The following is a 23,710-nucleotide window of genomic DNA, read 5'->3' on the forward strand; positions in this document are numbered from 1 at the left end:
GCTAACACATCTGGCTCAGATATTTTCTTACAAAGACGCCATCCCATAAATGTTCTTACAAAGACTTATGGCACACTGTACTAGTGTGACTTTATCTTATTTCCCAAACAGTCACATTCAAAAATATTGAGAGCAGCCAGGCACAGTGATGTACACCTTTAATCCCAGCAATTGGGAAGCAGAAGCAGGCAGATCTCTGTGAGTTTGAGGCCAGCCTGGTCTAACAGTGTTCCAGTACAGGCGAGGGTGTTTTACACACACACACACACACACACACACACACACACAGAGAGAGAGAGAGAGAGAGAGAGAGAGAGAGAGAGAGAGAGAGAGAGAGAGAACCCTATCTCAAAACAACTGCAAAAAAAAAAAAAAAAAAAAGTACTGAGCGCTAGGACATAAATTTGTGAGACTGGAGACAGCCCACTCACTGTACTGATGAGATTCCTAAGTGATCATTAGAGGCCTGTGTCTGGGCAGCTACTTGGCAGGCTGAGGAGCTGGGGCATCAATGTGCTTAGCAACGGGCCTTACATCACCTGGCTGCTTTCCAGCCACCATCGAGCCAACATGTTACACACCCTGTAGGTGTAAAGCCGAGGTCCACTGGCTGCAAGACACACCGAATAGGGAACTCACTGCCTGGCAGGGGCATCTCAATATAACCTCTGCTCAGGGGCTGTTCCCTGAGCTTGAGTACCACAGGATCCGAGGGAACCTGTTGGCGATGGTTCTAACTCCTGGTTGCCCGGGAGGATTCAGGTACCATGTCTTCTAACTTATTTATGTCAAGCAAAGAGACTAAATATTCTGCACTGTAGCCTGGTGACAGAACTCACCCCACCTTAGATGTGTTGTTTGTCTTTTCTCGTGTTTTGGGAAAGATGTGTCTACTCCCAGCTCAGAGGATCCAATGAAAGCCTTCAGATGAAGGTGCTACCGACAGAATGGCAGGGAGGACCAGAAAAGCAGCCCTCTCCTCCCATTAGTCAGTGGCATCCAATAAGACAAAGTCTGGGAACATTCAGCATGTAAGGCCCTTGGCTATTTAGAGCACAGAGTTCTTCTTCTTCTTTTTTTTTAAAAATATTTATCTATTTTATGTAAGTACACTGTAGCTGTCTTCAGACACACCAAAAGACAGAATCAGATCCCAATGCAGATGGTTGTGAGTCTGCTGGGAATTGAACTCAGAACCCAAGGAAGACCAGTCACTGTTCTTAACTGCTGAGCTCTCTTTTTTTCCAGCCCTGAGCACAGAGGTTCTTGAGTTTGGGATTTCTGTTTGAGTCAGAGTCTAGGCCCCAAAGTCTTCTAGGCACTGCTCCTCGGAGCTGTGTCATGAGTTCCTAGCTGAGATCTCTACCTGGTCTGCTCAACTTTCAGCAAGTTCAAAAAGCTGACAATCACTTATGGTGATTGACATGAAAACAAAACCGGAATTAACCCCCCATCCCCAATCCCCTCAACCAGCACAAGCTTATAAAGTGACTTGTCTGTGAGGTTTAGAGTTCCTACTTTATGTAAAAAACATTTACATAAAGTTGGGGGTAATGTTGATTTCTGTGATTCCAGCACTTGGGAGACAAAGGCCAAGAAATTTAAGACTCGACAAAACAAATTATACAAAGGTTACCCTCCAATATTTTGTAGTCCTTGGGCTTTCTATTTTTTGTTTGTTTGGGTTCTTTCGTTTTGTTTTGAATCAGGGTTTCTCTATGTAACCCTGGGTATCCTGGAACTCACTAAGAAGAGCAGGCTGGCCTAGAACTTACAGAAACCCACCTGTTCTGAGACTATAGGTGCGTACTACCACAGCCCAGCAGCCTGAAAGCCAGGAGAGTGATGGTTTGTAAGAGCACTCAGGAGGCAGAGGCAGGCAGATCTCTGTGAGTTCAAGACCAGCCTGGTCTACAGAGCTACACAGAGAAACTGTTTCAAAACCAAATCAACTAACCAACCAACCAACCAGTTAGCACTGGGATTCCAGAATTGTGTTACTATACCCAGTTCTAATTTATAAAAGTCCACAACAAGGAGTATAGTTCTGTGGTGCAGCACATGCCTAGTGAGACAGCCAGAGTCCAATACAAGTTTGGTGTTTGTGATAGCTACTACATCAAACTGGTAATTCCAGCTCTCAGGCTGGAGAGATGGCTCAGCGGTTAAGAGCACTGGTTGCTCTTCCAGAGGTCCTGAGTTCAGTTCTCAGCAACCACATGGTGGCTCACACCCACCAATAGGGAGATCTGACGCCCTCTTCAGGCAGCCAGATATATATTCAGCACAGCACTCATACAGAAAATAAAATTAAAAACACAAAATTAAAAAAAAAAAAAAAGCAATTCCAGCTCTCTGGAGGCTAACGCAGATGGTTTGCCACGAGTCCAAAGCCCGCCTGAGTTACATACTGAGTTCAAGGCCAGCAAGGGTGATCCAAGCCTAAATTAAACTAAATCAAGAAAATGAAGAAGGGCCCTTCCTTTCCAGCCTCTGCCTCGGACCCTGCAGCCGCCTCGATGTTGATGCCTAAGAAGAATCGGATTGCCATCTACAAACTCCTCCTTAAGGAAGGAGTGATGGTGCCAAATAAGATGCCCACATGCCCGAACACCCGGAGCTGGCAAACAAGAATGTGCCCAGCCTTCATGTCATGAAGGCGGTGCAGTCTCTCAAGTCTCAAGGCTACGTGAAGAAGCAGTTTGCCTGGAGACATTTCTACTGGTACCTTAAGAATGAGGGCATCCAGTGTCTCTGAGATTACCTGCACCTACCTTCGGAGATCATGCCCGCCACCCTGTGCCACAGCTATCCTGAGACTGCCGGACCTCGGCCTAAAGGTCCAGAGGGTGAGTGGCCTGCAGGATTCACAAGAGGGAGGCAGACAGAGACACCTACAGAAGGAGGGCTGTGACCCCTGGAGCTGACAAGAGAGCTGAGGCTGGGGCTGGCTCAGCAACTGAATTCCAGTTTAGAGGTGGCTTTGGTCGTAGACGTGGTCAGCCACCTCAGTGAAGTTGGAGATTATGTTGTATTGAATAAACTTTAAAGAAAAACAAAAACAAAAAAAAAAACCCAAACAAACAAAAAAAGAAAATGAAGAAAGAAATCTTGGACATTGCTAGCAGCAATGATAGGTACCCAGTGCCTGGGGATTGATAGGTGTTTGATAATCCAACACAGGCCTGCAGGATTGGTCTGTCTTAAATGAAACTTCAAAGCCAGAGCCAGAAGACCCTTAGGGCAGTACTTTTTTTAAGTTTCAGGCCAATGGCTTTTGGCTACCTGTTTGGAAATTTTTGTCTTCACCACTGCTCCACAGATCCTTCGGTTGCCTTACTAATCCACTATCCCAACCACAGAGGTTTTAGACACCACCCTGTAGCTGCCCTGCACAGCTTGGCTCTGGAATACTCTCATCAGCTGCCTCTGCAAAAGGGGAAAGATATCTGTGAGTCACTCTTCTCTCCGGAGCGCGTGACAGTGGCTGCCTGGTCTGAGGCTTTCTTATCCAGAGACTAAATCCCTGCACAGCTGGACAGTAGTTCTGTCGCTGTCTCTAGGGCAAATGTACAACATACCTTTTTATCTGGAAACTTATCTGCTCACATCCCTGCTGGTTTTTTTTTTTTTTTTTTTTTTTTTTTTTTTCCTCCCTAGAAGCACTGTCATGTTGGCCAGAGCCTTGACTCACATTTTGGAGACAGAATTTATATCTTCCCCACAACAAACTTTAAAGTGACTGTACTCACTTAAAGATGATTGTGGTCCATTGTGTCAGCAGGTCCCCTCGGGAGCTCCTGGAGCTGAAGTAGCTGGAAACCAGCCCCTATAGTGAGTCACCAATAGCCAGTGGAGGCATCATGAGTGAACAACTGACCCAACTGCTGAGTCAGAATGTACAGCATTGGAGTGACAGATACCTGGTGACAGAGGGTCCTCCTCCTCTGCTCTTCATGCTGCTACACAGCCAAAGCAGATAGGAGCATCCCTGGACTTGTGTGAGCTTTTATGGCAGAACAAGTTAGCCACAGGGAGGGGGAGATGACCATGTCCTATGACCTGGGAGACAACCATACGTGGCAAGTCCTTCTGTGTCTAGTGCAATGGTTACAAGTGGAAGGGCACCTAGCCTTGATGATGTGATGTTCTGTGGGTGGCTTTGGAAAGCTTGTGTGCATACACAAATGTAAACACAGGTGGGGCTCCTGAGAACAATGGCAAGGCTGTGGGCTGTCTGACCTAAGGCAGCCTGAGACATTACTGTCAGGGCCCAGTGACCACCCTGAGCCCTGTGACCCTAAGATTCTCTGATACTGCTGTACTCCCAACAATGCCCACACCAGTGGGGAAGTATGAGAAACCCAGACCTAGGGTAGTCACTTTGCCTGTTGCATGTGAGATGGTAGAAACTGGAAAACATTAACTGACTCTAGTCTTAGTTTCTCTGTAGTAAGAAAGATGAGGTTCTCCAAGTCAAACTTGTCAAGAAATTTTAATTCAGCAACATAGCTGACTTGGCAAGAAATCACATCCAAAGACCTAGATCTGTGTGATCTGGCTGGAATGCAGACACAGCCTCAGTACACACCTTTAATCCCAAACAATGAAAGTAAAGTTTGTAGAAGGAAGCAGCCATATTTGGAAGTGATGTCAAATTGAGGGGCAGGCAAAGTGATGAATCAGAGAAAGATTTGATAAGAGTCAGAGATTGAATACACTCGACTCTCACAAGAACAGCACAGGAAGGAACAGCAGAGGCAGGTGGAGGGAAGGAGGAAGGAAGAGGGAAAGGTGGAGATGACAGTTTCACCAGGATAGTTTTACAGACAGGTTGCGGGTGAATACAGAACAGGCCAGAGAATAGATTGCCAGGTAGTTTGAAGCCAAACAGAGCAATTCAGTCAGAAGCTGAGAGAAGCCAGTTTGAACCAGTCAGTTTGGAAGATTAGATTGCAGGGAGAACAGAAGCTTCTAGGCTTCTAGTTAAAAGAGAAAAAAATGCTCTAGGCTCAGCCCAAGCCTTGTGTTCAGTTTGGGTACAACTCTCATCTGAAATATAAAGTCTCATGTAACCTAGGCTGCTTTGAACTCACTATGTAGCTGAAGATGACTAACCTTCCTGCTTGTCCTTCTCAAGGGCTAGGACTACAGGTATATACTATCATGCTTAGCCTTAGTTTCTTTTTCTGAGACAGGGTACTACAATGTTTGGAACTCACTGTGTAGACCAGCCTGGCCTAGAACCACAGGCAGAAATCTATCTACCTTTGCTTCCCAAGTGTTGGGATTAAGGGTGTACACCACCATCTCCAGTCTTTTTCTTTTTTTTAAAGATTCATTTATTTTATGTATATGAGCACATAGTCACTGTCTTCAGACACACTAGAGGAGGGCACCAGATTTCATTACAGATGGCTGTGAGCCACCATGTGGTTGCTGGGAATTGAATTCAGGACCTCTGGAAGAGCAGTCAGTGCTCTTAACCACTGAGCCATCTCTTCAGCCCCAGCCTATTTTTCTAAATCAGGGCTTCCAATCCCAAATTTTCATGCTTTGACCTTTGCAGTGTTGGTATTCAAGGCGTGTGTCAAAGGCTGGGGAGCTCAACAGTTAAGAGCACTCGCTGCTGTGGCAGAGGACCTGAATTTATTTCTCAGTACCCATGTGATTGCTCACAAGAGCTAAGGGATCCAACACCATCTTCTAATCTCTGAGTACTGCATGCACATACATTTACCACATACACATTGAAATAGGCTCAGCAGTAGGTGCCTTTACCCACTGAGCAATCTTGCTAGCTCTTGCTTTCCCTTCTGAAACATTTGAGTCTATGTGCATTAACATACATATGTGCATTAGGCCACATGAGTGTGGGTACTCTCAGAAGCCAGAAGAGAATGTCAGACACTCTGGAAATAGTTACAAGCAATTAAGCTGCATGTGAGTGCTGGGACCCAAATTTGGATCTCCTGCAAGAGCAGCAAGCATTGTTAACCAGAGCTTTTAAAAGCGATGGCTCAGTGGTCAAGAGCACTGACTGCTCTTCCAGAGATTCTGAGTTTAATGCCCAGCAACCACATGGTGGCTCACAACCATCTGTAATGAAATATGATGCTCTCTTCTGGTGTGTCTGAAGACAGCAACAGTGTATTCATACACACCAAATGAATATTTAAAAAAATAAATCACTAAAAGCAAACAGAAACAAGGTCCGGCAGTAGTGGTACAAACCTTTAATCTAGGCACTTGGGAGGCAGACGCAGGGGATAACTGAGGACAGAGGGAGTTTCAGGACAGCCAGAGCCACAAAACAATGGTTTTATCTATCCTAGAGTGCCTCAAATTGTTAACAATCATCTTGCCTTACCCTCCCCAATGACTACAAGCTTGCTTCATCATGCCCAGCAGAAAACTGTTTTGTGTGGAGTAGTGGCCAGAGGTCTCACATCTTTTTTTTAAAGATTTATTTATTATATGCATATGAGTATACTGTAGCTGTCTTCAGAGCCATCTCTCCAGTCCAACGTCTCACATTTCTTATGCCAACGATGACCTCGAATTCCCAAGTTTCCTGCCTCCACTTTCTAAGCACTGTGATCATAAACATGTTTCAGCATTCCAGCTAGAATACTTTAACACAGGCTTCCACGTAGCCCAGACTGGTCGTCAATACCCCAATACGTGGCTGAGGATGACTGTGCACATCTGATTCTACTGTTTCCACACACAGAACTCACATGTTACATGTGTGCAGACTCTGGGGTCAAACCCAGGGCAAACACTACCACCAATCTTCATCCATAGCTTCAGAAATGTCTTACTTTTAAGACCAGGTTGTTTAGGCACGACAGCATGTGTTGGTGGCAGAATGTCAGCTCAGTTCCTTCGGTTCAGTGATATAAAGCAGAGGTGAGACAATGGGTAGTAAAATTTCAACTTTATTTAGCCAATGTGTTCAATTCCAATATTATGGTAGAAATGCCGTGAGAATGGGCATTTCATTCAGCCCCAGTGTCCTTAACTGACTCCCAGTCTGGGAATCAAGGGTCCCAGTTCTGCCTCACACAGGCCACAGGCCATGCTGGAAAAGAATCCAGCAGCCACAGAGCAATGTGCCTACAGCCGGCTGGTCGGCAGTCCTGAGGAGTGAGAGCTGTCCAGGCCTGGCCTGAGCCTGGCAGCAAGCCACACCGTCTCTTTTCCACACGTGGGGACCCACCCTCTGACAGGATGCATAAACCCCCAGGTTAAATGCAAACTACAAAAGCCATGCTATCACGGCAACACTAGTACAAGGTGGAAAGTGACTGTACGACCCAGATCCCTCACTTCCTACAGGGCAGGAAGGAGTCTCAGGGGCGTCTGCCATGGTGGAACAATATCTTGACATCAAGAAATGTGGAAAAGATAAACTGTCTCACAGATGAAACCTGAAGTGATAGCATAAACCTCTCTAACAGGAAAGACATCACCAGCGTGAGACCCCAAACATGTTAGCAAGCACTTGGGACAAAATCCACATACAAAAAAGTACACCGCAGTAAAAACAATTAAAAGTACGCCAATTAAAAACAAAAGGTAGCCCTTCAAGGTGGGCTGGCCTGGACAGAGATCCCTTTCCAAAATTGAAAAGCAAAAAAAGAAGAGACAGGTTTAAGTGTATGTGTGTCAGACAAGTGTGACTTCAGAAAGATTCCCTGGGTTCTGATGGCGCTCCCTCCTGGGGTGAGGCTCAGGCTCCGGAGATGTGGGCTGCTGGGAACATGGCCCACCGAGGTGTTGGGTTCAGGCGCCCAGATCTGGCTTCTGCACTACAGTTCATCCTTCACAGCTTTCTGATCATCGTCTTCCTCCATGTCTGGCTCTAAAGCTTCTTCTAGGTCAAGGTCCTGGATGCAGAAAGTGCCAGTTAAAGGACCAAAGATGCACTGTGGCTGCCCTCAGTGAGACCAATCACACTAAAGACTGGGTGGGTCATGAAAGAACTGGCCACCATCACCAGCAGTGGCTTGGTTGACAGAGGTTCTGAATATGATAAGACATTAAGCTTCTGTGTATAAAGCAAGACACAGCACGTCTTCCAGTCAGAAACCCCAGCTAAACCTTCTAACTTCCAACTGGGCATGGTTCTAGGAACCTGCAGAGTCCCCGACCTGGCAAGGACAATAGGTCCAGCACAAGTTGAAGCACAGTAACTGTTGGTTACTTTCTCAGGCTGTGTGTTAGTGCCTCACAATAGGAGGTAGCACTTAACTCTCTTGGGGCTAGTATACCTCTCGATTCAGCAGGACTTCCAGGCGGACCTCAAGGACACATACCCTTAAGTCCCTCCCTATCGAATCCTGACCTGCCTTCTGCTTCCCCGTATTAGCAACATCATGGTTAATGATGGTCATAAGCTGACCTTTTCTAGGTATGGATCCACTGAGGCAGCCCATGTCTACTCTCCAGTCGAGCTAGGGCCAACAGAGCATCACACACAGTAACTAATGAATTAGTGTATAATACCCATAGAGCAAACAAAAGCCAGTTGCTAGAAGTTTAAGTACACATTAACAGGAATCAGCTTGTGTAGTGGTGGCGTACAACTTTGATTCCAGCATTCAGGAAGCAGAGGCAGGTGGACCTCTCAATTCAAGGCCAGCCAGGGCTACAAAGAAACCCCTACAGGAAGGCTTTGAAAGGCACAGTTAAAACCCCTGCTGGCTAAGTGATGGCCATAGAGCACGTCTCCCAAACCAAAGGCAAAGTATAGGGTCACTGCTGTGCCTGTTACATGGCCACCAAAGTCTCTACGCCAGAGCCCGAGTTAGTACCTCCCACAAGGTCCCAAATGCTGGCCACACTCACATCATCATCCCCTGCTCCATCCTGGCCACCACTCTCCAAGAATTTCTTGAAACCGTCCAGTGTCCGCTCACCGTTGTAATCAATGACCTGTAAGAAGTGAGTAAAGAGGGTTGAACTGTGCCTGGCATACACGGCAGGAGTGTCTGAAGAACTGCCTGCCCGCTAGACCGCCGGGTGGAAAACGTACCGTTCTGTCGGCACTTGCTGGGAAGAACTTCAGTGTGGGAAAGCTGTGCACTTTGACGGCTTCCACCTCGTTGGCCGTTGAGTCCATCTTAGCAATGACGATGTTCTCGTGATCCTTGTAGGTCTCTCCTAGCTTGTCCCAAATGGGGGCTAGCTGCTTGCAATGACCACACCAAGGGGCATCTGAAAGAGAGCAGTGCTGAGGGCCTATCCTAGACAGAGCTACCGACAGATGTTTACACTGTGTACTGCAATTTCTAAGCCATCACTTAGGACCAAGCTGAGAACATAGAAATCCTCACTTACAGAATTCAACAAACACATTCTTTTTCTCATCAAAAGCAACCTCTTCAAAGTTTTTCCCAACTAGCACTTTTACTGGCTGCTTGTCCCAGTCTTCAGGCAGTTCCTGGCTCATCAGGTGGGGCTAGAATGGAGAGAGAGAGAGAACAGTCAGGTACAGCATTGCCCCACACTCCAATCCTGGCATAGCCAGAGACACCCTCCAGAAACCAGAGCTGACGGTGCCAGGAATCTGGTAAGAAGGCTGAGTCTTCAGGCTGACCAACTGAACCAGATCAAGTGTCCTAGTGCCCTTGAAGCTACCTTGGAGTATGGCTAATACATGAGGAGGGGGTCTGTCCACCGCACCCTCCTCTGACCCCAAACCAGCAGAGAGCTTCTGTGCTGAGGAACTGTGCTAACATCTCAGGATTTGAAGGAGACAGTACAGGAAACACAAGACACTGGATCCCATGGGCAGAACCTACTATGCAAGCTTAACTATGTTACCACAACCCAGGTCCAACTCCACACCTTGATCTTGCCCTCCAGGAAGCGGTGGCAAAATTCTGTGATCTTCTCAGCTGACAGCTCATCTGACTCTGGTTTGTACTTGGTCATCTCTTCTTCTAGAGTAATAAGTCGCACAGCTGGACACTCCTCCTTCTTCAGGCCAAAGAACTCAAGTATGCGCTGGTTGTCAGTGTGGTCACTATCGATGAAGATAAACAGGATCTTGGGGGAGAAAAGACAAATTCAGACAAAATTCTGGACATATGCTCACACCTCTGAAACAGCATTGTACAGCTTGAGTCTAGGGCTGCTTAATTAGTCACAAGTATTTGCTAGCCAGCAGGGCTGGCCCAGTAGACATACATAATGCAGACCCTAGTGGGTAGCACTATAGAGGACCAGCAGACTTCTAGCACCTGTAAAAGAACCCAATGTACCAAGGTAGCCCACCTTGCCCTTAAAGCCCTCGGCCGCTTTCTTAAAGTTGCTCAACTTGCCATCGTAGTCAGACACGCTCTTGGGCAGGAACAGCAGAATGTGTGTCTTGATTTCACCTCCAAAAATCTTTGGAGCTGTCTGTGGAACAAGTAGCAATTACTAGGTATGTTCTTACACTGTACTTCCAGTGGTCCCAGGTCCCCCAGCATTCTACCTGAGAGGGCCCTACCTGCTCAGTGAACTCGATGACCAAAGGCAGCTGGTTGTGCTTGATGAAGTCTAATAGCTTCTCCTTGGTGATCTCACCCTCAAAGTTGTTTCGGCCTTCATCAAACTATGGACAGAAAGGGGGCTGTGAGCTTTGTATGGCCATTCAGCCTCAAAGGACAGACAGTGACTTTCCTCCAACAGCGTAAACTGGATACAACCATACAAGCTATGGCAGGTTCACACCTCAGACCTGGTGGCTCATGGTCCTTCTGCTGCTCTGACTGAACTACACAGGCATGAGTTACTCTTGTCTCTGCCAGGCCAAGACTGCAGACATCACTACAGAGGCTTCATGCTCTTATAGAATAGGAACCTCCAGAGCTGAATGCTGAAAAGGTGGGCACTTGTTTCAAAAAACAAAATACGATCCTCTTAGGGATAAGGCCGGAGTCAGGACATCAATGACGAAAGGGATCCAGACCCACTCAGGGTATCTGCTAAATAAAGCTACTCAGCAGAAAAACAAAGATGGCTGAAGATGGCTCCATGGTCAAGAACACTGGCTACTCTTCCAGAGGACCTGAGTTTGTGGCTAGCCTGGTCTACAGAGCGAACTCTAGGACAGCCAGTGTCACAAAGAGAAACCCAAACAACAAAACAAACAAAAAGCTGGCTGATGACAATTCATAACACTGTAAACACAATTAGTTGTTACATTGTATGGTTTAGGCAATGAGCGGAAAAAGCCTATTCCTATTAGATACAGGTATAACTTTTGGTTTTCAATTTCATTACCTACATAACCTTGGCCTCAAAGGTCTACCATTCCATGCACAACTTTTTTGGGTTTTTTTTTGTTTCTTGAGACAGGGTCTTAGCCTGTACATCAAGCTAACCTCAGTCTTGTGATCCTCCTGCCTCAGTACACTGAGTGCTAGGATTACAGACACATACTACCATATCCAGCTTACTCCAAACACTTCTGAGCCAAGACATTTGGATGCAAGGATGTGGACGCTGACTGCTTGTCTTTCTCACAGGTCACCTTCTACTATACTTCCCTCAAGGTCAGGAGGGGGAAGAGCCAGAGAGTTCGCACTGCTCTTCCAGGAGCATAGTGACACTCTCTGCACCACATCAGGCAGTTCACAGTTGCCTACAACTCTGGTTCCAGGGAATCCAAAGCCCTCTTCTGTACTTGTGTGCACACAACCATACAACAAATACACATTAAAAAAAAAGTACACACATTAAAAAAAAAAAGAGGGAGCAGGTGGTTGGAGTGGGGGAAGGAGACAGCAGTACTCATTTTAAACAATCATAGCAGGTTACAGCCAAAAATGTGAAAACTGGGCTGAGCCCACTGTGCCTATATTCCATCCGATCCTATAGGTTACAGGCTTTTATACCACCTTCCCCTCTCCAGCCACAAAGCATACCGAATGGAATGCACTGAATGCTATCTGGAAGACAATAAGGGCCCCTCAGATACTCTACAGGTATGACACTGAATTACATCACCACCCACAGGGTTCCTCCTCCCTTAGAACAAAGCTGCGGCTCCTCCCACCAGAGGGAGGCATGGAAAACTCACTACCTGGTTTGGGCTGCCATCCTCTTGGCAATACAGCCACACCGTATTTCTTCAGTCTAGTATAGTAAAAACAGCTCTTGTAGGGCTGGAGAGATGACTCAGTGGTTAAGAGCACTGACTACTTTTACAAAGGTTCTGAGTTCAACCCAGCAACCACATAGTAGCTCACAACCATCTGTAAGGCCCTTTTCTGGTGTATCTAAAGACAGTGTGTCAGTATATTAACATAAATAAAATAAAAAAATTATTAAAAAAACAAACAAACATAACAAAACTGCTCTTGTTCAGTGGGGACTGCTGCAAAGAGTCCTGGACTGAAGATCTCATCCAGATGCCATAAATGTCTCTGGTAGAAACAGCAGCTCTACTAGGTCACAACAGACAATAGGCAAGTAGCCTTGTCTGACTTCTGTGGTTCTACAGCTGTCCTCAATCCAAGTTGCATGACATCCTTTAGTCAAAGCACAAAGCAAGTAGCAGCTGACCTCACCCCTAGCTGCTGGCTTAGCCTCACTGGGGAACTTACCTGACCCTGCTATTCTGCCTCAGAGAGCTCCTCGAGTAGGGAGTAAAATCCAGCTGATTTAGTGGGTAGAGCTAATATCTCAAAGGAAGGGGAACAATAGGAAGCCAGACTGGACTGGAGGTTAAGTCATAACCCAAAACAAACAAACAAGTCCAAAACCACAGAATGTGTCTGTATACTCAGGAGACAAAACACAGAAATCAAGGGGAGCAGCCTCAGCTACAGAGTTAAAAACTAGTTTGACACACAACATCCTGTTGGGGGGGGGTAGGTGTGGGGGCAAGTTCAGTGATTAAAGGACTTGATGCTCTTGCAGAGGACCAGAGGATCAAGCTCTAACACACCCACACCACACATCATGATTGTCTGTAACTTCAGCCCCAGGATATCTAATGCCCTCTTTTGGCCTCTGCGGACATCAGGTATGCATACAGTTCACCAGACATATAGGTAACACACTCAAATATATATATTAAAATAATGTATCTTTGAAAAGATTAAAAACCACCCAAGAACCAAATAACACCTCACCCTTCCCAAACATACAGCCTGGACAGCAGATCTGCGCACTTTATTTGAAGGTAAGAGCAATCAAGTTTTTTGTTGTTTTGGTATTTCTTCATAGCCTTGGCTGTCATTGGAACTCACAGAGATCCACCTTCTGGAATTAAAGGTGTGTGTAATGCAACTGACTTGAATGTTATTTTCTAAAATCCAAAAGAGCTTTTGCTTGCTCTGTCAAGGCCTCATCCAGAGCTTTTTCACATCTTGAGTCAGGTAAGATGCTTTAAAGTTTCTGGACAAATGTACCAAGACATCTAATAATGTAGCAAGTCTATTCTCATTAGGTCCTCTGGTGGGTGAAGACTCCAGACAATGTACTGATACAAGCTGAGGGGAGCTTGTTACACACCCCCACCCCACAGATGTCTGAACTATTTTCACCTTCAAAATCTTTCAACCTCAAACTGGTGAAACCCATTGAGAGAGAGAGAGAGAGAGAGAGAGACAGACAGACAGACATACCCTGATGTCAGGTGCTAGGCGAATATGGCTCCAGACCAAGCCGACCCTCTCACCTGTGCTTCATCTGTCAACAGTCCACCACTCTTCCTGGCTGACACGAGACTAAGTGCTCCTATCTTTGTGACCGTCTAGAACTAGTACTGTACACCATGCTGGCCTCCAACTCCGAGATCTGCCTGCCTCTGCCTGTGAGCTGGGATTCAAGTTATGCATCGCCAGCGCCCGGACCAAATCCCCATCTTGGTATCACCCTGCCTCTCGGGACAAAAGAGCAAGAGCCCACGCCCCCACCTAGCAACACCAGAGTCTGCTTAGTCTCTGTGGCAGGAACAGCAAGGACACTGTGTCTACAGAAGAACGGTGGCGGGACAGAATTTACAGGTGTTCAGGTGGGAGCACATAGGGTCATACATCCAAAGGTTCTAGAGCTCCTGGGTCGGCTGAGGGAAAAGTCCTAGCCGTAGGTTCCTTGGCACTGTGGAAATAACACTAGACTAAGAACTTAAAAATGGAGAGATGGCTGTGTTTAGGAGTGACAGCTGTCCGTCCAGAGGACCCAGTTCAATTTTTCATAGCTATAGAGCAGCTCACAACTGTCTGTAACTCCAGTCTCAGAGGATATGGCACCCCCACACAAATGCACATTTCAAGAAAAAAAGAATGTTTAAGGTCAGGTATGTGGCTCAGATCTGTAATTTCAGCACTTGAGAGATGGAGGCAGTAGACCTGCCATGAACTGAAGGCCACCCTGGGCTCACAGTGAATTCAAGGTTACCCAGAGATACAGGGTAAGACCCTATCTTGCTATAACCACCACCTTGTATTGTTCAGAAGACCCAGTATGTCGGCAGTCAGGGGAGCTATTCCAAAGGCCACTGTGTGAAGTGGCTGCCATAGAACAACTCCAAAAAGATGTAGCAGAGATCCTCGATCAAGATCCATCACATCAGTCCAACTTGGTCCTTCCCGATATAAGCAGGCAACACTACCCCCTGCAGACCAACATCTGAATTGCTCTGGGCACAGATGCCCAAGGGCTACTCACCTTCTTAAAGAGGACCACCCCATCCTTGTCCAGCTGGTACTTGGAGAACACACCACTGTTGGATGTGATTCCAAAAGGTATGTCATCAATAGCTTCTGCAGCCAGCAAGAACTGCTTGGCAGAGTCTGACTCTACATCCTGGAAGAGGAAGGGAAAACAGAGGTGGCCAACCCTGAGCAGTGTTCCTGAGAAACAGCAGAAGACCCCTCCCTCTGTAAGGACAGCAGACAGACCGAATGGAATTCTAAAGCTCTACCTTGAAGAAACCGATGACCGTCACTTCACTTGAGTCCACCAAGGACTCTGCAGCTGCAGTGTCAGACAGGGTTGTGGCTGCAGGGCCTGTGCGCTTCTTCAGCCAGTTCACAATGTCGTCAGCTTCCCTGCCAGCTACATTCCAAACAAATGCAAGTTCCTGTGAAACAGGGTATCACCCACCCTGCCCCTGCCAGGACATCTCTCTGAGCTATACCCATGAGGCTCAAGGCAGGCCAGCCTATTCCTAGAACAAGATGCTCCCCTATAGAATTGGCTACAGCCTCTGGATTCCAGAAGAGGCTACTGTGGTGCTTGTCAGAGGACAGTGTGCACATCTGGAAGCATGGCCTGCCCACCAGGCACTTCTCCCCAGGCTGCTTGCATTTTCAAAATTTTCTTGAACACTAGTCTATTCAGTTCAGGTTCTCCTACAATACTCACACAAGGCTACACCCCTGGAGATGTGGAGTTAGTCAACCTAAGCACTAGCTCTGCTGCCCCAAAACAGGACTGACTTGACTCTGACCTGACATCTTAGGTGGGCCAGGTGTTCCTGTATGGAACCTGCCCTACCCACTTCCCAGATGGGTAAGAACTGAAAAAATACTGTGCCTGAGTGCCAGTCAAAGCAGACACAGTGAGAAAGAGGGCCTGCTCCTCCATAAGGGAGAGGCTGATTGATAGAAGACGCCCTTCTGGACTGGATTTGATTAATCAAGGCCAGGATTTACCAGGATTCTGCAGCTCAGTGCTAACAAGAAACTTAGCTGCCAGTTTCCAGACAAGACAGGGCTCACTCAGAAAACCCAGAGGCTAGGCTAGTTGAACATCAAAGTAACTGTGGTCATTAAAAATAATTTTCTTTTTCTTTTTTGAGCCAGGGTTATCTCTGTGTAGCCCTGGCTCTCCTAGAACTTGCTCTGTAGACCAAGCTGGCCTCGAACTCAGAGACTGACCTGCTTCCGCCTCCTGAGTTGCTAGGATTAAAAAAGTATATCACTACTACCTGGCTAAAAGAAAAAATTTTTTCCTTTAAGTTTTTGATCGGAGACAGGGGGCTGGAGAGATGGCTCAATTATTTAGAATACTTGCTGCTCTTCTAAGAGGACCTGGGTTTGGTTCCCAGCACCTAACCTACACAAGGTGGCCCACAACTGCCTGTAACTTAAGTTCTGGGGGTGAGGGGAACATATTCTTCTGGCAGAATGCACAAGATAAATATACATTATGCTTCAGGTGCACATACGTGTGTGTAAACATACACACATGTAAAAGAAGTAAACAAAACACCACCACACCCAGTTTACAAAGTGGTAGTATTCAGGTCTTGAAATATGCTAGGCAAGTAGGCAAGTTCTCTACCAACCAAGTTGCATACTTTTCAGACAGGGTCTTACTCTCTAGACCTGGATGACTTAGATTCTACACTAGGCTGGCCTCAAACCTAGAAGATACTCCTGCCTCTGCTTCCCAGATGCCAGCCACATGCATGAGCCAATACAGAGTTCTGGACAAAGAACCTTCTTTGTTGTTGTTTCTTTTTTTTTGTTTGTTTTTGTTTGTGGACAGGGTTTTCTGTATAGCTTTGGCTGTCCTGAAACTTGATCTGTAGACCAGGCTGGCCTTGAGAATTCTGCCTGCTTCTGCCTCCCAAGTAATGGAACTAAGGTGTGTGTCACCACTGCCTGGCCAACAGAACTTTTTACTCCAAAAGTGGTGTCACGTATAAAGGACCACAGATAACCTAGGGAGGTGACTAGAGGGGGCTAACATTGAACCTCACACTGCTGCTCAAGGGGAGATATATAGATATGCTATATAAGACAATATGTGCATGTGCATATGTAGGTATGTATATGTTGCTCTGTAGACCAGGATAGCCTCGAACTAAAGAGATCCACCAGCCTCCGCCTTCCAAAGGCTAGGATTAAAGGTTTGTGGTACCACACTTGGCAGAGACCAAAGTCTCATCAGCAGTAACTGACTGAATTGCCTATATCAAGGTCCAGCCTCAGGAAAAATCCCTTTAGCAGCGGCTCTGTGATGGATGGAAGCTTGGACTTACGTTTGGTCATCAGCTACTAGGCTGTTGTAACTATGAAAGGGTCCCAAAGGTAGAGGTGCGGTGAGAATCCTGATCGCTTGGCCTGGTACTGATACATCCTGAGTGACAGTTACAAAGCGTCACCCAAGTGTCACGCCTACACTATCTGGAAGCATTGCATTCCTAGAAGAACCAATAGTTCAAAGCCCCGTGTGTTCAGTGAAGCACTTGCTTCCTCCTCCTCATTGGTCAATCACCAGATAAGCTTCAGCCAACAGGCTACTCAGGAGGTCATCACAGATGTGACACTTCCTGTGAAGTCCTCCAAAGGGGGAACTTTCTTTACATAGCTCCCAGGCGCAAGAGTTGATGTAGGACCCACTGAGAACAGGGCCCCGCTAAGGCTCTAAAAAGCTTCCCTACTTCTAACACAGACTCTGGTTTGCTCCCAAAGCCTACACAGTCATTAAAAGGCAGTGCTAGGGTCACACCTGTATATTCCTTTGGGGAGGCTGTGTCTCCATTCTTGAAGAACTTGATTGTGGGGTAGCCACGAACACCATACTGCTGGGCCAGGTCAGACTCTTCTGTGGCATCCACCTTTGCTAGTCGAATCTCAGAGCCTTCTGCCTTCAGTTTTGCGGCAGCTTTGGCATACTCGGGGGCCAGAGCTTTACAGTGGCCACACCATGGGGCATCTGTAAAAGAAACCAGGATACTGTAAGACAGTCCTCCATCCAGGTCTATTTCTTCCCTTTGTACTTCCTTTCATAAAAACCTTATCAGCACACCAAGATAACCCCTCTTAACGCACACATGGGACTATGCTGATAGCTGGTGCTCTTGGGCAATATCAGGACAGAGGCCACAAGTGACAAACCAACCCCAATCCCTACTTTGTCCTGTGACCACCAGCACTGCAAAATAATCATGACTTATAACTTCCTACTGCCCCCAGCAATCAGGGTCAGTGTATCCCTAGGATTTGCCACTCAGAATCTAGGAAAAGTTAAAAGGTTGCTGGCCCTGCAGTATACGTAGCAAGAGCATGCCCAGATGCTGATCCAATGCTGTTCTTCCTAGTGTGGGAATGTGAAAATCTGTCAAGGCGGCCTGGCAGCTGTGTTGGAGCTCACACACTTGTAAATAGAAGTAAAGGCTTAGGATCTGGCTTGTTTCCCGGTGAGGAGAATCCAACAAGTTACAGGTAGGGTGGGCATAGTAAATAGGGTTGGATCTACTCTATCGGAATTGCTAACTGCTCACACAGCCCATTCTGTTTTTCCCAACAGGAGGTTCTGGCCATGTGGATGTCGAGCACAAAGACACCTTGATTCTCAGCCCCGCAGTCACCCTCAAGGAACTCTGACTACAATGACTTCCACTTTGAGTAGGAAGGATGCTCTTGGGAAAACTGGGAGCAGCGAAGTTGACAGAAGGTGCTACTCGCGAGGTGAAGCTCAGGACCGGGCAGCCCGTGCTTTATGGGGCAAGTTGAAGGCTACGGGCCACCGTACTCAAGTGGGGCGGGCGGCGAGGGCGGTGTTGGGTGCTGCCCAGTGCGGCCCCGAGTAGCCTGTGGACAAGGGGCCCTGCCCGCCCGGCCAGGCCCGCGGCGCACTCACAGAACTCCACCAGCAGGTAGTTGTGCGCTGCCAGCGCCTCCTGGAAGTTGCTCTTCTTCAGCACCAGGACGTTGTCCTCCTCTTCCGGGGCGTCAGCACCCACCCTAGCCGCCCAGGCCAGGGCCAGGCACAGCAAAGCACGGCTCAGCATGTCGGACGTCGGCAGCGGGCGGGGTAGTTAGGTCGACGCCGCCGGGACAGCCAAGGCGACGAGAGCGCGCGTCGATCCAGACCTCGCCTTTATAAATCCTGGGACGGGGACGCGCCCACGCCTCCCCCTTACTGCGCGCGTCAGCCACCGCGCGCATGCGCCCTGCAGAGCCCTTCGATTGGCCGAGGAGCTGAAAGACCCGCCCTCGCCCTGCGAGGACTGGACACCCACTCAAGGCTGGGCCACGAAGTGGGAAAAGACCCGGAGGCCTTTCAGTTCTTGCCTCGGATTGGCCACAGTGCGTGCGCGCGCGCACAAACCCTATGTTCCCCAGCCTCTGATTCGCTGGCGGAGCCGAACTTTCTCTTTCTGGACTTCTGACTGGCGACTTTTCCCACTCCTTCCACACGTCTGGAATGGCCGCGGCTTTCCGCTGCCCGGCCTTGTGGGTCCTGATTGGCCGAGAGATGCGCGTACCCAGCGCGATTCTCCGTCGAACGTGGCAGTGGGCGGAGTCCCTGGCCTTTGGGCGGAGCTACGCCTGCGCCTCCGAAGCCCCTCGTGTTGCATTCTGACTGGACGGCGTTTCTGTACTGGCACCGCCCCCAATTCGCCGCCGGGAAATCAGGGGATGCTATTTCCGGTGCGCGTGCGGCTCGTGCAACCCTGCCCAGGTCCTGGGCGATGTGGCCCAGGGTTCAGCCGGTCTGCTTTTCCTGGCTGCGGCAGCTGTCACCCGTTAGCGGGCGTCGCGGTTGCAGCCAGGGCTCTCCACCGGCTGCGGGCGCGTTTCTCAGGCGCCCCTTTTTGCCCCTTGGTTATCCGAGGCTCCTGTCCACCGGAATCCGGTGCCTAAGAGTTCTGCGGAAGCACGTTGGGGAAGTGGAGAAAGCAAGCAGTAGGTCGTCGACTTTATATTGACTATATGTTGAAATGGCACTTACGTTCGTTGGGTTGAATAATAAAAAGAAGTTTGGCTTCTGTAAATCAGCCTTTATGTTACGTACGAGATTCACATTTTACTTCGGTTGGACTTCCTTTACCAGACTGATCATATACTTTGTGTCTCTATCCCGTAGTGATTTGGAACTCACTACGTAAGCTGGCCCCGAAATTGAAGAAATACTTTAAGATCTGCCCGGACTTATTGAGTGCTGCGGTTACAGCTGTGAGCAATCCCTGGCAATGTTCTTTCCATCCCTTTTCTTTACTGCTCAACTGCTGACACCCGAGACGCTCTCCACCCCCGCAACCCAGAGTGCTTGCCTCACTCATTCTAGCAGCCTCCTCTTTTTTTCACTTCCCACTACAGAAACTGTCCTAATGGTCAAGGGTCACTAAAAAAGGGAAACACCCAAATATTAAGTATATACATCGATTAATAATGTGTTGCTCTCAGAAATGGTAAAAGCAGAAATATGGTATATGGTTTTGTATTTTGATAGGGTTTTTTTTGTTATTATTGTTGCTGTTTTACTTTTTCAAGACAGGGTTTTCCCTGTGTAACTCTGGAACTCACTCGTTAGACACTAGCCTCTGCCTCCTTGAGTGCTGGGATCAAAGGTGTGTGCCAACACTGCCTGGCTGTATAGCTTCTTTTGAGGATCTCCCCTTATGTATCCGAGTTTGTTACCTTGAAGACTAACAGCATTCAATGTAGGAAAAGTGAGAGACAGATACTGGTTGTGCTCACTGGGAAACCTTCATGGTGTATACAGGATGACTTTACAGTCTTAGGAGGGCTGTGAATGAATCTGCTCTTGAAGAGCACCTAGTCTAGCAGCAGCTTGGCTAGGTGCTTGGTCCCTCTCTGCCTATCTGAAGTGCTTGTACACATCCCTGCACTTAGGTATGATGGAAATTTCTTCATATCTCCTGCTGTCTCCCAGTGTTCTTGTAGCTGCCTTGAGCTGTTAGAAATCATCATTTGGAGCCAGAGACAAAGTTAGCTGGGCAGTGGTGGCACACATCTTTAATCCCAGTACTCAGGCAGGTGGATCTGTGTGTGGCCACCCTGGTCTACAAAGCAAGTTCCAGGACAGCCAGAATTACACAGAGAAACCCCTGTTTCAAGGAAAAAAAGAGAAGGGTTTAGAAAGTTGGCTAGCAGCTGATAAGATAGCTCAGCAGTTAAGAGTTAAGACTGTTCTTCCAGAGGTCCTGAGTTCAATCCCCAGCAACTACATGGTGGCTCAAAATCATCTGTAAAGGGATCCGATGCCCTCTTCTGCTGTGTCTGAAGAGAGCTACAGTGTACTCACATATATAAAATAAGTCCTTATAAAAAGAAAAAAAGTAAGTTGGCTGGTATGGTGGTATTCGCTTATAATCCCTGTACTTGAAAGAAGCGGGTAGATTAATTCTTTCAGTCTTTGAGACAGTCCCCTCCCCCAGGACTCCTCTGTAGCACTATATTGTCTTGAAACTGTAGACCAGCCTGGCCTTGAACTTTCAGCAAGCATACTGTCTCTGCTTCCTAAATCACTGGAATTACAGGTCTGTTTCACTATACCTGGTGAGTACCAGCAACTACTTGAGACCTTGTCTCAAAAAGAAAAAAAAAGTTTCAGGATTTTGGTAACTAAATGCTAGGGGTGGGATGTTTTGTCTATGGAAAGGAAAAGAGCAGGTTTGAGTGTGATAGTTTAAAGACAACTTGCCTTCAGGACCAGGACTGAGTCTCTGGGCTGCCAGTTTCAGACACAGAATGGATAAAGCTCTCTATGCAGGTAATAACAGGGTAGGGCTGCTGACATTGTATGAACAGAAGGGGCAGCTCTGAAGCTCTCCTGATGTTCACAGACTCTTAGACTAATGAAGATCTGCAAATGTCTCCTATCTCTGCACCGGCTTTCTACATAGCAAACGGCCACTGCGTTGTGAGTTCTTGAGAAATCATGGGGAGGCCTGAAATTCTTGGGTCCTCTGGGTTTGTTGAGTGGCCAGATAATAATACGGGTGGTATGTCCCAACCTGAGAATGCAGGTCTGATTATCTGAGCATCTACAGGGCCCTAAAGGCCAAGCTGGTGACTTAGTTTTTTTTTCCCCCAAGCCCTGCCTTATGTCTTTTAAGAGCAGCTGCCATTGCTGAAAAGAGGCTTTAGACATCCTAGTATCAAGGTCCTGTAAGGCACACACTGGCTATTGCAGATTTCCCCGGCCATTGAAAATGCATCGAAATATCCTTCAAGAGGGGGGCTTACTCAGAGGAGGTGCCCATTGACTAGAGGTTGAGTTATTGGTGGTTTTGATTATTACTACTAGGAATTCTCAGAACCAAGCAACTTCTGTTCACCTGGTAGGCTTCTCAGGTGTCCAGTGGACAGCAGATGGACTACAAGATCAGTTGTGCTGGAGGGTGAACTGAAAGCTGATGACAGCAAAGTTGGAGGCAGGGGACTGGTATACATGGCCATGGGTATAGTAATTTTTAATTGGTACTAGATTGTGCTGGGCATAGAGAAAGGTCTTATAAACTACAGTAGCTGATAGTTACCTGTATACACCATGGAAGCTGACTGCTCATCAATTGGTACTACCTCTAACCCATCACTTTCATCAGGAAAGGAGGCCTGCCTTTAGGTAGCTAGAAACCTGGGGATTCCTGGAAGTCATAGGCAGAGGTTGGTGGAAAGGATGCCTGCTCCTGAGGGAAAGAGGCAGGCCTTGGAACACACCACAGAGGCATGTGAGGGAGAGTGATAGGGAGGCTTTGGTTAGACTTGGGACCTAGGAAACACATCATGCATTCATTTTATGAGGCTACCCTGAGGCAACCTGCACTGGGAGGAGCCAGAGCAAAGTCCTAACTGTTGGCAGTATGCTTGTACACTTGGAACTTAGGGTCTGAGTTCACACACTTACCAGTCTCGGACAAACCCGGAGATGTGAGATTAAGTATCTTGGTCCAATATAAGTTTCAGAAACTCTTATTTGATAAACAGCATTGCTGAGAGCAGGCAATAAAAATTTTAAGGATGAGCTAAGAGACTAGTTGGCCCTGCAAAGCTGGAAAAGGCCTCACCCTGCTCAGCCCTGCCTGACTGCTGGGGCCAGGAAGAATTCTGGGAGAGCATTGAATCAACAATTTGGCTGCGTAGTGCAAGGAGCTGCTATTATCAGGTTAGTGTCTTGCAGAAGGCTGGTTCTGGGGTCCATTCTTCTTTGGCTCAGATGAACCTAGTAAAGATGGCTGATGGGACCCAAATTATGGTCATCTGTCAGCAGTGAGATAAGACATCTTCCACTACTCAACACTGGATGACCCCATGGCAGGCTCCAGAAAAAGTAGATGATCAGACTGGCTTCATGAATGGTACAACCACTTAACAGCTTCACCAGGGTGGTTCTCAAAGCTAGCATAAAGCTAGGGTGGGGCTTTGAGGTTACTAGATGCCTTTGAGTGTTCAGAGACAAACCAGTAACCCTGCCTCCCTGTGGTCACTACAGAAAGTTACACAATAGCCCTGGATAAGGCTTAGTGGGCTTCTCAGGGTTCCTCTACAAGCTTTATAGTTCAGTGGCCCTGCCCTTTCTACCTAGGCTCGTAGGTGCTCCAGAGAGCACTGTACTAGAGACATACAGAGAGGCTCCCTTGGCACAGGTTTTCTGTCCCAGCCAGCTTTGCTAAGAGACTTGGTGTACTCCTTCACCAGGTTGACCTACATGCAAAGTATGCAAGCCAGATCAGTTTTCCAAGGCTCTAGATCTTCTAGCAGGGCTTCTGTTCTATAGACATTTCCTTTGAAATGACCCAAATGAACACATCCATGGGTGGTATGCAGGGCTCTACACTGAGGGCAAGTCCCTGCCAGGGTAATTTAAGATCTGCTGCCTCAGGCAGTCCCTCTATGCCCAGGGCCAACACTGTGAGCCATAGCCTGGGTTTTATATTCACCTCCACAGGGTTCTTGCCATTCCCTACAAACCCCCAACACAAGCAGCATAGACCACACCA

At 47.6% G+C, this 23,710-nt stretch overlaps 1 protein-coding gene and 1 pseudogene across 2 annotated transcripts; one reads left to right on the top strand and one right to left on the bottom strand.

Moving 5' to 3' along the window:
* Positions 1-2,519: 2,519 nt before the first annotated feature.
* On the top strand, positions 2,520-3,015 carry LOC308425396 (small ribosomal subunit protein eS10-like; annotated as a pseudogene). The gene has a single exon. The product of its transcript is annotated as a small ribosomal subunit protein eS10-like (transcript).
* Positions 3,016-6,923: 3,908 nt separating this feature from the next.
* P4HB (prolyl 4-hydroxylase subunit beta) lies at positions 6,924-18,869 on the bottom strand. The gene is made up of 11 exons (XM_080922230.1): positions 18,601-18,869; positions 17,467-17,673; positions 14,930-15,063; positions 14,674-14,811; positions 10,502-10,606; positions 10,285-10,410; positions 9,856-10,056; positions 9,346-9,466; positions 9,041-9,222; positions 8,854-8,940; positions 6,924-7,892 (listed from the first exon to the last, which is right to left on the bottom strand). Exons 1-11 carry the CDS (start codon positions 18,749-18,751, stop codon positions 7,815-7,817), a joined length of 1,530 nt encoding a protein of 509 aa, XP_080778356.1. The 5' UTR covers positions 18,752-18,869; the 3' UTR covers positions 6,924-7,814.
* Positions 18,870-23,710: the final 4,841 nt, after the last annotated feature.

The sequence above is a fragment of the Micromys minutus genome (genome assembly GCF_963924665.1).
Source record: "Micromys minutus genome assembly, chromosome: 10".
NCBI classification, from domain to species: domain Eukaryota; kingdom Metazoa; phylum Chordata; class Mammalia; order Rodentia; family Muridae; genus Micromys; species Micromys minutus.

What these genes read in the sequence shown, in the direction of transcription:
- P4HB (XM_080922230.1), bottom strand. Translation starts at nt 18,751, where the DNA reads ATGCTGAGCCGTGCTTTGCTGTGCCTGGCCCTGGCCTGGGCGGCTAGG. An exon ending in CTACCTGCTGGTGGAGTTCT is followed by an intron (nt 17,674 to 18,600) that starts GTGAGTGCGCCG and finishes TTTCTTTTACAG; the next exon opens with ATGCCCCATGGTGTGGCCAC. An exon ending in GGGTGGTCCTCTTTAAGAAG is followed by an intron (nt 10,607 to 14,673) that starts GTGAGTAGCCCT and finishes TTCTGTCCATAG; the next exon opens with TTTGATGAAGGCCGAAACAA.